General features: G+C 37.7%; 1 protein-coding gene across 18 annotated transcripts in view; it reads left to right on the top strand.

Moving 5' to 3' along the window:
- The window catches only part of baiap2b (BAR/IMD domain containing adaptor protein 2b), a 65,393-nt gene extending 54,232 nt beyond the window's left edge, over positions 1-11,161 (top strand). For 5 of the 18 annotated variants that reach the window (XM_079801466.1, XM_079801456.1, XM_079801454.1 and 2 more), the window contains one exon: positions 9,354-11,156. In XM_079801466.1, the coding sequence (XP_079657592.1) occupies positions 9,354-9,480 (127 nt within the window). In that variant the 3' untranslated portion in view covers positions 9,481-11,156. Of the gene's footprint in view, positions 1-1,760; positions 4,138-4,323; positions 4,640-8,649; positions 8,678-9,353 lie in introns of those variants that run through there. The other 13 variants (XM_079801468.1, XM_079801467.1, XM_079801455.1 and 10 more) reach the window with 9 other exon arrangements.
- The last annotated feature ends 3,370 nt before the right edge of the window (positions 11,162-14,531 follow it).

Below are 14,531 nucleotides of genomic sequence, written 5' to 3'. Positions count from 1 at the left end.
TTTCAGCTTCAAAAAGCACCATTATTTCTCCTGACGCATACAATAGTTTTCTGTGAAGAACACACTCAAATTTAAATCATTAAAGGGTTAGTTCACCCAAAAATGAAAAATCTGTCATTAATTACTTACCCTCATGTCGTTCGACACCCGTAAGACCTTTGTTCATCCTCGGAACACAAATTAAGATATTTTTGTTGAAATCCGATGGCTTAGAAAGGCCTCCATTGGCAGCAATGTAATTTGCACTCTCAAGACCCATAAAAGGTACTAAAGACGTCATTACAAAGTCCATCTCACTACAGTGGTTCTACAATAATTTTATGAAGTGACGAGAATAGTTTTTGTGCGCACACAAAAAATCTAAGTGACTTTATTCAACTTTATTCTGGGCCTCTAACGTGAACTCATGAAGCACAAGGACCAGTGATGCCAGTAACGCGTTACTTAGCAACTTAGTAACTTAGTACTCTAATCTGACTACTTTTTCCAGTAACGAGTAACGTGTTACTATTTCCAAACCAGTAATCAGATTAAAGTGACTTATCCAAGTCACTGTGCGTTACTATTTTTGTCATTTTCCTTAGTAAAAATATATATTTTTGCTTTCTTCTTGTGTCTCGGGGAGAGGATTTATGTTAAGTGAACTCAAGAAAGACCGTCTTTATTAAATTTTTTATTAAAACATGTTTTAGTTTTTTTCAGGAAATATTTTTTAATTTCAACTTAAAATGTCAGGAGATACATTGTTGACGTTACTGTTAAAAATGCACTTCCAATAAAGTGAGTGTTGGCAAAAACGGTTGTCATTTTTATTTTGGGGCAGCAGGGGTGTTGTCGGCAGCTGCTGAATGTAACTAATAAAGTAATCTAATTTAGTTACTTTTAAAACCAAGTAATCTGTAAAGTAACTAAGTTACTTTTTAAAGGAGTAATCAGATTACTTTTCAAAGTAACTGTGGCAACACTGACCAGGACGCATGCGCGAGAATAGAGCCAGCGTTCTGTCACATGACTCGGAAGTGAGGAACTTTGTTTACAGAGGAAAAGCTGTTGAATACTACATTGATTGTGCTTTAGGTCTTGGCGTAGTGCTCAAAAGGGTGCTAAAGTGGGCATTTCATGGATGCCCATCTGTGCTCGACGTCATATTCTCGCGCATGCGTCGTGGTGCTTTGTGAGTTCACGTCAGAGGCCCAGAATAAAGTTGAATAAAGTCGTTATTTTGATTTTTTGTTTGCACACAAAAACTATGGGTCTTGTGAGTGCAAATTACATTGCTGCCAATGGAGGCCTTTCTGAGCCAATAAAATATCTTAATTTGTGTTCCGAAGATGAACAAAGGACTTATGGATGTCGAACGACACGAGGGTAAGTAATTAATGTCAGAATTTTCATTTTTGGGTGAACTAACCCTTTAATCTCTGATAATCTTGACATCACCCCCTAGCTTTCATGAGAGAAGCACAAGAACTATCCAATCTTTTCTGTGAATCGGTTGATCAAGTTCATGAATCAGACTCTCGAGTTCAAGTATAGTGAACGATTCATATGGACTAATTTTATGATTCTTTTATAGTGCTTTTGCCTGATAAGCTCAGTCCTCGTTCATTGTAACTGCATGGAAAAGAGTGCCAGTACAAAGAAAGTCACACAGGTTTTGAGCATGTGAGTAAATGATGACAATTTTCATTTATGGGTGAACTACTCCTTTAACATTAGTGCTTTATGCTAACTGTGGATCAATGTGTCTGTGTCCAAAGCCAACCTGGCAGCATCTCCCTCTCTTTGTTCCACAGTGCGGAGGGCAAATTGATTTCGACAGTGTGAGAGGACAGACAGACACACAGACACCACCCTCCCCTCCTTCGTCCACACTCACTTCCCTGTCTTCCTTTATCTCTCAACAATCCATCCCCCTTCACTCCACCCTCAGAGGAAGAGGATCTAGATCCACCCTTCCTTCCTTCTCTTTCCCTTATTTTATCCAAGTTGGAAGCAGCCTAATGGAACCGGAATGCTGAATATTCCATGTTGACCTTCCTCACCATACGTTCCTATCATGAGGATGCTGAACTTATTTCGATAAACATGTTAAACTGTCTATATGTATCTCTTGCCTGTCTTTCATGCATGTACATGTCAGCAATGTATAAACTAAGTGAATCACTTTTGCCATCTAGGGGTCCACAGATTTAGTTTGACCAGAAAAAGGAAATTAAGTTATCACTTGCAGAATTTTACTGACTTTTTCTTCTCCGGAACGCTCAGAAATCTAAATTTCGTTTGTGTTTCATGCTAGAAATAAAAGCTGTATGTACTTGGAACGACATGAGGGCAGGTAAATTAACATTTTTTTGTTGAGCAAAAAAAAATGGCAATGAAACCACTGGCAATATGTTTGAATTTATTGTTTGTAACAATAACGGTTAGTTTATCCAAGTACAAACAAGTGTTAATAACGAAGCAGTGCTGAAGATTTTGGAAAAATACATTTATATTCAGGTGTTTTTGATTTGCATTGTACTGCTGAATGGATATGATGTAATTATTAAACAGCTTTCAGTGTTTTTCCATCTCATTGATTATATTGCTGATTTAAAGGGCCTCCGTGATCTCATATCTCATCTGGAGTGCCTTCAATAAAGTATCTGTTTTCTAAATGCGTCAAGTGTTGATTAGAGCAGGACGGTGTGGAATTCTGAAATTCAAACTCTGTTGTGTTCTGAAAGCCTTGAAAGCTGAATTGGAGCACATATTTTAGATATAAATGACAAAAGTCGTTGTTTCTGGAATATATGGTTCATGCATGAAAGAAAAGACAACTGGTACCTACATTCCCATGTCCCTTCACTAACCACAAGTGACGCAATAAGCCGTCAGAAGCTGTATGTTAGTGATTTCACCACAGATAAGGGGTATTACCAAAGACTTTATATATAGGAAGACGGTGCACTCCGATTACTTGTGAATGGGAGAAAGCGCAACGCCTAAATATGGCGATTATGCCCCTACTTCTAAATGAAAGAGCCAATCATTGATTAGTAAAGTAATCGCATCACTGCAGCTGCCATTAGAAGCTCCGGTTGCTATAGGAACAGTCAAGTGTTCTGAGACAGCGCTTAGGACTGCACATGCGCATTAGCTTTGTCCAGGCTGAAAAATACAGTTTTTGGTCATGATTTGAGCATTTAGATACAAAATGTATGAGGCAGTTGTTGTCAGATATCATTGGCGATTTCGAATATGAAATGTAATCATACGTTTGGCCAACAGTTTTGGAGAATTTGATGTTTCCCCATTCAAATAGATAGGAGCTGCACTTGCATGCACAAAGATGGCCGCCAAGTGAAATGTCTTGTCTTAAAGGGACTTCTTTGGTATAACCCCCTTAACATGGTAAATCTCTGTAATGCATGGCACAGAGTTGCTCATTGATCATATAAAGAAAAGCAGAAAGGAATAAACAATATAGGTCGTTTAGAAGCAACATCTCAACTTTATTAATGTAGATAACGTTCAGCTCATCCAATTCAGTCTTTTTTCCTCTCCAGTCATTACAGCGATACATCCATATTAATGATGTGCCAAGTCTTAATGTAATCCATGTGATTCAGTGCCTTGTACATAGCACAGAATATGTGTAAATAGCATAACAAACGCTGAATTGTAATCATGAATATTTCAGATTATTTTCTTTTGACATGGATGCATTTATTTCATTTGGATCAACAAGATCCCTGTACAGTTTTTTTGATTCAAAACATGTAAACAGCAATAAGCAAATTTGATACCATCTTTTTTTGTTGTTCAGTAACAATTTATACATTATTATATGCTTATATAATACACTTACACACCACTTGTGTGAGTTTTATATCCTTTTTCACAGGAGTGAAAGCTAAAGTCTTTTTAGTTCCAGTGTTGTAATGAAAGGGAACTGAAGAGGCTATAGGGTTGATGTTTCTCTGATGTTATAGAAACATACAGTGCTTGTCTATTAGTCAGCAAACAGTGATTGGTTAAAGGTGCACTGCTTTACATTTTCTCTGTATTGTACTTGAAATGCCGATATATCGTTGTACGTGAAGGTGATGCACAATTAAATAAAATGCACCTTCAGTAAAGTGTGTGTGAAGATGTCCAAATTGTACACTCACTTTCCCTTAAAGGCTTTCTCATGTTTTCCTGCACTACAGATCCTGCCAAGTGCTTTGTGTCTGTCTCTCCTCCTATAGTTTTTTTGTGTCTATTTCTGTGTGTAACTAAACCAACGTCTTGCTGTAGCTCTGCCAACACTCTCCATCTCTGTTTTGATAAATTTAGAGACAAAAGCAGTAAGGTGTCAAGGACTGGAAGCCAGCGCCAGTGTTTCTTCTTTCTTCACTAAAGTAAAGGCCATGGTACAGCCGCCATGCTCAGAGAGAGATCCACCTCTGTCATGTTATTTGTCGATTTATTTATTTATTTATTATTTTGGAATGCCCACTTTTGGATGTAAAAGGAGAAAATTGAAATAACTGTGCAGCAAATATATACTCCAACGCATGTGTTTTGGGCGACACTAGAACAGTGTAATGTTGCTAAATGATCATGTGACTTTCTATTCTTGAGAAGATTAATAAACATTTCTTCAGATTTAAGCGGTGTAGATTTTTGAATCCCCGCTTTGTCGTAGTTTGGTTTCCTTCTTAATGACATGGTAAGCTGTCTACAGTCTTGCCATGAGACCGATCAACAGAATATGAGATTGTCAAAATGTTAGTCTGTTTGTCTCTAAATTGATCTGAAATTGCCCAGACAGCAACATAGTGTCTGCCCACATCTGGTACGCGTGCAATCCAGATGTGGCCCGATAAAAGTCTGAACGAAGCTTATGTTACTGTCTGGGTGATACATATCTTTCAATCTTAACCTGTGCAGTTTTTGCTGATTGTCAGTACTCGGATTGATAACGGCAGCAGACACTGTCAATCTAAAGTGTAACACCATTACTGTACATTCTTTATCTGCAACGCAGCTTTCACTGTGCGCATACTAATTTCATTATTTAACATGGTCAGGCTTGCAAATTACTTTTGAAGAAAACATATTGCCTATTAATAAGCTAAATTCAATACAATTGTATTTGTTGTTTTAATGACTTTTCACAGTACATTTACATTTACGCATTTGGCAGAAAAAAGTGACTTACATTGCATTCTAGGTACACATTTTACATTTTGTCATTTCTTGCTTTCCCTGGGAATCGAACCCATGACCTTGCCATTGCTAGCGTCATGCTCTACTGTTTGAGCTACAGGAAAGTTTGACCTACAGTAACAATAATTTAATTTAAGAGTTGACATTTATTCTTTCCCCGCCATTGGTGGAATTTTCCATCAATCCATGTTTTCACTGTTATATGTAGGGGGCGCTATGACCACTGATCTATATAAATGACTCTCTATAGAATGAATTGATAAATTATAAATGTTATAGATCAGTGGCTATGACACATCTTATGAAATAGTACTGAATCTCCGGATCAAAACACAGGCGAAAAAGAAGCAGAAACAAGCGATAGCATTGCTCACGCACATGTAAGCTATCATAATAAAACATTAAAGCCACAATATGTAATTTTTCACCACTAGAGGTCGCTTATTCAAAAGAAAGGCGTAGCTTGATGACACCTGGATTGCACAGAGCTTCTATTATGTCGCAGACATTTGTTCGTATCCTATATTGTACAGTAGTAATCATCATAAATTAGGTATCATTCGAAAGCTTACAAGCTCAAAATTTGAAAGCGGACAGTCTTTCTAGCAGGCTACTCCCCTAGTGGGCAGTGTCAGGTTTCATATTACAAAATTAATTTTAACTACTTTATAATCAAAACCTTATCTAATCTTGACAAAATACATATCGTTGGAAAGGTCTGAGTCTCAAGGTTCCATATTTGGTGACTTTTTTTTTTATAAAAGTGATATTTGGACAGAAATTTAGTAATTTGTTACAGGAGAATGTATTTTTAAAAAATCAATGGAATGTGGATGACACCCGGTGGCTATTTTTGGTATAGCGCCTCAATAAAATCTCATGGGAACTTTAATTTTTGTGATATCGACTTCAAATTTGGAACACAACTTGGTTAGACATATGGCTTTGATTTTTTAGTAATTTTAGAGTACAATTATTTTTTTAAAATATATATTTTATATAAAATAAACAAATATTTAGTACAAGTATGTTTAATTCACAGTAAATTAAAACTTCCATACCTTTTTCATACTTTTATTTTTTGAAGTGCATTTCTTGCAGTAATCAGCCGAGTGTCATCTTTAAAACGAGACCAACCTTAGGTCTATATTCCAAAGCATTCTTGAATTACAGCCATTTAAATTTGGATTTTCGTGTCTCTGAGTAAGCAGTGCAGTAAGCTAGATGGATATTAGTCATGGTAAAACATGGTACTCGCGGTAAATCAAGAAAACGAGATTTAAACAATAAAACAAACTGTGTTGAGCTATATAACAATGATTCGTTTTCTGTCCATGAATGTATCCAAACAGTTGCTCACCTGTCTAATAAAACACATAATATATTAAAGCGTCATTGGTGTTTCCATGTTTTCTACAAAACAAAGCCAGAAATCGAGGGTAACACGGGTATGATGTCAATGATAGGCAATGCATGGACGGTCAGTGTCCTGGTTAAAATTGCTTATTTCTCTGGATTTAAACATTCTTGGAAACATTTTGGATAATGCAATTACACAAGTCAACAAAATATATAACATTGTTCTAGTGGTTTTTGGATATTTGAATCCAAAAATCTTACATATTGCGCCTATAAATCAAAACTTCCTAACATTACCAAATTAAATGTCAACTCAGGATGAACTAGGACTGTGAAGTTTTAGGGGTGTTGATGGACTCGATCTACTCCGTCTATGTTTTGATCATCGTTCTGAATCCAATCCAGAAGTAGTCTTTGATAAAAATGTCATGGTTTTTTTACTTATATGAAACTCACATATAAGTGCTGATGAAAAAAAAAAATGAAGCTAGAATAAAAAAATAAGTACAATTAATTCTTCAGAATATAAAATATATTCTATGAAAGTTTTGTGAAAATGATCAAAAAGCCTGACGCTGACTAGCAACTTTATTAATAAAATGCTGGTGGGGAAAGAGTTAATGACAAATTAAAAAGCAAAAAAGGTCAAAAAGCATTTAAGAACTATTAGATGTCATGACTGTGACAATCTGTTAGCTGAGGTCCAATTCACTGTAAAAAGCTTGCCCTCGCTTGGTTTGTTCACCATTTTCTGAAGGTTAAGCACATTATATAATACATCATTAAAGTTGTATTTTTTAAGAAAATAGCCATATATATATATATATATATATATATATATATATATATATATATATATATATATATATATATATATATATATATATATATATATATATATATATATATATATATAGATCTTTGAGTTCAGCTCATGAAAAATGGGGGCAAAAAACAAGTGTTGCATTTCTAGTTTTTGTTCAGTATATATATATATATATATATATATATATATATATATATATATATATATATATATATATATATATATATATATATATATATATACACATATATATGTATATATATATTAAAAACCAAGCGAGGGCAAGCTTTTTACAGTGAATAATATAAATACATTGAACAAAAATTATAAATGCAACACTTTTGTTTTTGCCCCCATTTTTCATGAGCTGAACTCAAAGATCTAAGACTTTTTCTATGTACACAAAAGGCCTATTTCTCTCAAATATTGTTCACAAATCTGTCTAAATCTGTGTTAGTGAGCACTTCTCCTTTGCCGAGATAATCCATCCACCTCACAGGTTATTGCACAGGTGTTGCAAGGATCTGTACACAATTCCTGGAAGCTGAAAACATCTCAGTTCTTGCATGGCCAGCATACTCACAGGACATGTCACCCATTGAGCATGTTTGGGATGCTCTAGATCAGCGTATACGACAGCGTGTTCCAGTTCCTGCGACTATCCAGCAACTTCGCACAGCCATTGATGAGGAGTGAACCAACATTCCACAGGCCACAATCAACAACCTGATCAACTCTATGTGAAGGCGATGTGTTGCACTGCGTGAGGCAAATGGTGGTCGCACTAGATATTGACTTTTTTTTTGTTGACCCCCCGGGAAAACTGCACATTTTAGAGTGGCCTTTTATTGTGGCCAGCCTAAGGCACATCTGTGCAATAATTATGCTGTCTAATCAGCATCTTGATAGGTGGATGGATTATCTCTGCAAAAGAGAAGTGCTCACTAACACAGATTTAGACAGATTTGTGAACAATATTTGAGAGAAATAGACCTTTTGTGTACATAGAAAAAGTCTTAGATCTTTGAGTTCAGCTCATGAAAAATGGGAGCAAAAACAAAAGTGTTGCGTTTATAATTTTGTTCAGTGTGTGTGTGTGTGTGTGTGTGTGTGTGTGTGTGTATATATATATATATATATATATATATATATATATATATATATATATATATATGTATATTAACATTACAATTAACATTAATAGCATAGTTTATTTGGTTAAAGGCAAATAGTCAAATTCATAGCCTGTTCTAATTTTTTTTCAGTGTCGTTCCTGAATTTGAACGCTTTTGAGTGAGTCAACTATACAACTCATTTATATATTTTTGATGTATAGGGAAAAAAATGAAAAGATTGCATGCTTACCACACCACTGAATAATTAAGTGACCCAAAAAAGTATTTGAATGCTTAAAATATCTGAATGTCATTGCATTAAATAATATATAAAAACTAGTATTTTTGCATTATTATTATTTTTAAGCAAATAGAAGTTTTCATAGTTTTAAATATATAAAAATGATAATAAAATTTGTCAAACATTAAGAGTAGGCTACTTTTGGGGTCTCTATATTTCCATGCACAGCATGTTGAAGGTTATCACTGGGCCTGATTTGACTTCAGCTTCAAGTTCTTTCCTCCCCAGTCCATTTGAGCTCCAGCTTTCTAAAGAATTCAATTTACACATACAATTTCATATTTGAATGCAAAATGTGATGTGATCATTTCCTGACATGACTGTTAATATTAGTCTGTTAGTCTGAAGTGGATCTTTTGAGCAGCCACACTGAGACTCGGGGAAGAGAGAGTGAACTTGAATTATAATCAGCATGTCTGATTTTATGGCATGCATAATCTCGATATTATTTTTTAATTTCCTTCCATTTTCACTCACTCAAATATAGAGCTTCAAACTCACGCTGCATGTTTTTTTTGTCCAAGATTTTTACTATGGTTTGTATGTTTTTTAGAGTGACGGACCCTCTCCAATTCACCACATTTGCGCTCACGTCTCGCCAAAGACATAGCAATTCCATCAGCAAGCAGAAACACAAACTCCTCATAACTGAAGACCTTGGATCTCGACTCCATCATTAGGACACATTTTTGCAGGCCAGATGGACTAGAGCTACTGGACTGAACCTTATCTTATCCAAGCAACAGAACGCCACGCTCTGAGCTTCTCGTCATTCTAGTGTTGCCATTACAAGTTGAGCTTAATATGGATCATATAGATCATCATGTTGATTTCCATCTATGACTGGAAGAAACCATCACTCGATGCATACAAATATACAAATGTAAATATATTTAGTAAGACCTTTCTACTTTAGATAGGTCTAGATACACTATATTGCCAAAAATATTGGGACACCCATCCAAATAATTGAATTCAGGTTTTCCAGTCACGTCCATGGCCACAGGTGTATAAAATCAAGCACCTATGCATGCAGACACTTCTACAAGCATTTGTGAAAGAATGGGTCGCTCTCAGGAGCTCAGTGAATTCAAGCGTGGTACCGTGATAGGTTGCCACCTGTGCAAAAAGTCAATTCGTTAAATTTTCTCAATATTAAATTCCACGGTCGACTGTTAATGGTATTATATCAAAGTGGAAGCAATTGGGAACAACAGCAACTCAGCCATGAAGTGGTAGGCCATGTAAAATCACTGAGTGGGGTCAGCACATGCTGAGGCTCACAGTGGGAAGAAGTCGTCAACTTTCTGCAGTCAGTAGCTACAGATCTCCAAACTTCGTATGACCTTCAGATTAGCTCAAGAACAGTGCGTAGAGAGCTTCTGGAATGGGTTTCCATGGCCGAGCAGCTGCATCCAAGCCTTACATCAAGTGCAATGCAAAGCGTTGGATGCAGTGGGGTAAAGCAAGCCACCACTAAACTCTGAGCAGTGGAGATTTGTTCTCTGGAGTGACAAATCACGCTTCTCTGTCTGGCAATCCGATGGACGAGTCTTGGTTTGGTGGTTGCCAGGAGAACGGTACTTGCCTGACTGCATTGTGCCAAGTGTAAAGTTTGGTGGAGGGGGGATTATGGTGTGGGGGTTGTTTTTCAGGGGTTGGGCTTGGCCCCTTAGTTCCAGTGAAAGGAACTCTTAATGCTTCATCATACCAAGACATTTTGGACATTTTCATGCTCCCAAAATGCTGTGCATTGTGTGAACAGTTTGGGGGTGGCCCTTTCCTGTTCCAACATGACTGCACACCAGTGATCAAAAAACAAGATCCATAAAGACATGGACGAGCGAGTTTGGTGTGGAGGAACTTGACTTGGCTGCACCTCGAGTCCTGACCTCAAACCTTTGGGATGAATTAGAGCTGAGACTGTGAGCCAGGCCTTCTCGTCCGACATCAGTGCCTGACCTCACAAATGCGCTTCTAGAAGAATGGACAAAAATTCCCATAAACACACTCCTAAACCTCATGGAAAGCCTTCCCAGACGATTTGAAACTGTTATAGCTGGGCCAACTCCATATTAAACCCTTCGGAGTAAGACTGGGATGTCATTAAAGTTCATGTGCATGTAAAGGCAAAAGTTTTGGCAATATAGTGTATGTCTGTTTGGTCCATTGAAGAAATCTACTCAAATGACCAGCTATATTGTATGATATATAGTATGATCTTTTCTATGATGTCTTTTTGTCTCATACAACACATGTTCTCCCCTCTTGTCACTGTACAACACATTTGTTGTGGTCACCTGCACTTTGAATAATTTAAAATAAGTTTCAACCTCAATAAAGTGATTCAAGTGAGACATCTTAGTTTTAATTTGTACAGAAATGCACCTTCCTTCTCATTTAATATCACACATTTTATGATAGCAATGACTTCTCACAATATTTCATTCATATCACAATCATGATTCCGGTGCTTTTTATGTCAAACACAAAAGGGAGCAGATTGTTTGGTGAATAATTCACATATCAATCTGCTAAGTGCTTTCCTTTTGTATTCCACAGAAAAAGAAAAGCACACTTCACATGTCATGATCATATTTTTAAACATTTAACCAATGAAGGGCAGTTTGAATCGTAATCTGCACTTTTAATAGTATAGAGTGGGGAACATCTTCAGCCTTTCCCATTTGAACCTTCTTTAATAGTTGTGTTTGAGTCCCTCAATTATCCTCAGTGTGAAAAGATGGATCTCAAAATCATACAGTCACTGCTGGAAAGGGTTCAAATATGCAACAGATGCTGGAGGATTTTTCTGAAGAACAGTTTAACTGCGCATGACAAACAAGGGACTCAAGAACAACCATCACACACAAAAAACAGCCATGGATCATACAGGTAATGACACACAGTTTTAAGAATCAAGGGTTCATAAACCTTTGAATGGTCATTTTAATACATTCAGCAAAAAAAAATGTGTTTGTCTTGTGGACTATATGTAAAAAAATGTTTATGTAAAATATCCTATTCAGGACAGTTCTAAGTAAAAAAAAAAAAAAAACATGCATTTTGTATGATCCCTCTTATTTTGTTAAAATTATTCACATTTTCACAGATTCTACAAGGGGTTCACATACTTTTTCTTGCAACTGCATATCAAAATATCAAGGCAAGTTTGATTTCTCATAATACCTTTCTTTAAATAATACTGCTCTGGGACCATTTTTTGGGGATTTCCACCTGGATTTGGCCTACCCAAATTGAAAAGCTTCCCCTACCCACATACAGTGGTCTAAACACACAATTTTGGTGTCATTTTACAGGAAACCCTTTGACGTTGCATACACCACTGCTAAAAGTGATAAACATGTAAGAATATGTTGTCTGAGCTGTAATAACTCTCCCAAAAAAGAGGTGCTTTTTGATTTTTTGGTTATAAATTCAGTTTTGAAAGTGTGTAACTCAGGCCCTGTGTGCTCTAGCACCCTGCTGTCTTTTACAGGGTTTCCTGTAAAATGTTTCTGTTTGGGCTGTTTCCACTAGATTCCAGAAAATACTAGAAAAAAGAATATTGTCTGGATCATGTATGAAAGATTTATTCAAATGGATCTGAAGGGAGGACCAGTGGTATACAGTGGGGAGAACAAGTATTTGATACACTGCCGATTTTGCAGGTTTTCCCACTTACAAAGCACATAGAAGTCTGTAACTTTTTTATCATAGGTAGTACTCTTCAACTGGGCATGACGGAATCTAAAACAAAAATCAAGGAAATAATTTTATGCATTTTATTGCATGACATAAGTATTTGATACATCAGAAGAGCAGAACTTAATGGTACAGAAACCTTTGTTTGCAATTACAGAGATCATACGTTTCCTGTAGCTCTTGACCAGGTTTGCACACACTGCAGCAGGGATTTTGGCCCACTCCTCCATACAGATAGCCTGAAAAGCCTGAAACTCACCATTGACAGGGCTCAATCCGAGGGGCGGGATAAACGGTTGTCTTTCAAATTCCCTCTGCACGCAATTGGATAGTGCCATGAGCGCCACAACCAACCAGAGCAAAGCAGAAGGTGAAGCCGAGCTAACGTTAGTTGATAGACTTTCACCGTATCCGGTAGGCAAAACTTTGAACACATTTCTTTTCTTAAGAATGACTTCAGTGCCGTTCTTTGTTCGTTTCTCAAAGAAAAGCTTAACTCCAAGTCTTCCAGAGTCGCGGCCAAAGCGGATTCAAAAGACAGCTGTTCGTCAGCTTCTTTGTTTACGAGTAGCACGCAGAACCTCCGCAACTCTGCCATGACGTGCCGTCATTATGTTAAGGCCGCCCACCGACTCTACACACGCTGTGATTGGCCTGACCAGAGTTTGGTTTTTCCAGCTCGCAGGTCTACCGAGAGTTGCTAGACTACACTCGCGGCAAAATACATTTTCTGCCGCTAGGGTGCGTCTAGATTTCTAGGCTACCATACAGACCTTCTCCAGATCCTTCAGGTTTCGGGGCTGTCGCTGGGCAATACGGACATTCAGCTCCCTCCAAAGATTTTCTATTGGGTTCAGGTCTGGAGACTGGCTAGGCCACTCCAGGACCTTGAGATGCTTCTTATGGAGCCACTCCTTAGTTGCCCTGGCTGTGTGTTTTGGGTCGTTGTCAAGCTGGAAGACCCAGCCACGACATCTTCAATGCTTTTACTGAGGGAAGGAGGTCATTGGCCAAGATCTCCCGATACATGGCCCCATCCATCCTCCCCTTAAACGGTGCAGTCGTCCTGTCCCCTTTGCAGAAAAGCATCCCCAAAGAATGATGTTTCCACCTCCATGATTTACGGTTGGGATGGTGTTCTTGCGGTTGTACTCATCTTTCTTCTTCCTCCCAACACGGCGAGTGGAGTTTAGACCAAAAAGCTCTATTTTTGCTCTACCACATGACCTTCTCCCATTCCTCCTCTGGATCATCCAGATGGTCATTGGCAAACTTCAGACGGGCCTGGACATGCGCTGGCTTGAGCAGGGGGACCTTGTGTGCGCTGCAGAATTTTAATCCATGACGGCGTAGCGTGTTACTAATGGTTTTCTTTGAGACTGTGGTCCCAGCTCTCTTCAGGTCATTGACCAGGTCCTGCTGTGTAGTTCTGGGCTGATCCCTCACCTTCCTCATGATCATTGATGCCCCACGAGGTGAGATCTTACATGGTGCCCCAGACCGAGGGAGATTGACCGTCATCTTGAACTTCTTCCATTTTCTAATAATTGCGCCAACAGTTGTTGCCTTCTGACCAAGCTGCTTGCCTATTGTCCTGTAGCCCATCCCAGCCTTGTGCAGGTCTACAATTTTATCCCTGATGTCCTTACACAGCTCTCTGGTCTTGGCCATTGTGGAGAGGTTGGAGTCTGTTTATTTGATTGAGTGTGTGGACAGGTGTCTTTTATAAAATCACACCAAAACTTTGTATTTAGACCACTGTATGTGGGTATGGGAAGCTTTTCAATTTGGGTAGGCCAAATCCAGGCGGAAATAGTCCCAGAGTAATTTAGTGCAAATAAAATTGTACCACAAATGAGGTCAGAGCTCCTCCACAGACATTTAACATTTAAAGTATATACATGATGATGTCATTCCGGACCCTGTACAGAACTAAACAAAATCCATAAAACAATGCCATGATGGGAACCCCTAAAAGTTTTGAATTAAACCCTTGTGTATAAGACAATAATAAACTCAAAGAGAG

This window comes from Gobio gobio, assembly GCF_949357685.1.
Source record: "Gobio gobio genome assembly, chromosome: 20".
NCBI lineage: Eukaryota > Metazoa > Chordata > Actinopteri > Cypriniformes > Gobionidae > Gobio > Gobio gobio.
This window is presented reverse-complemented; position numbering and strand designations above follow the sequence as displayed.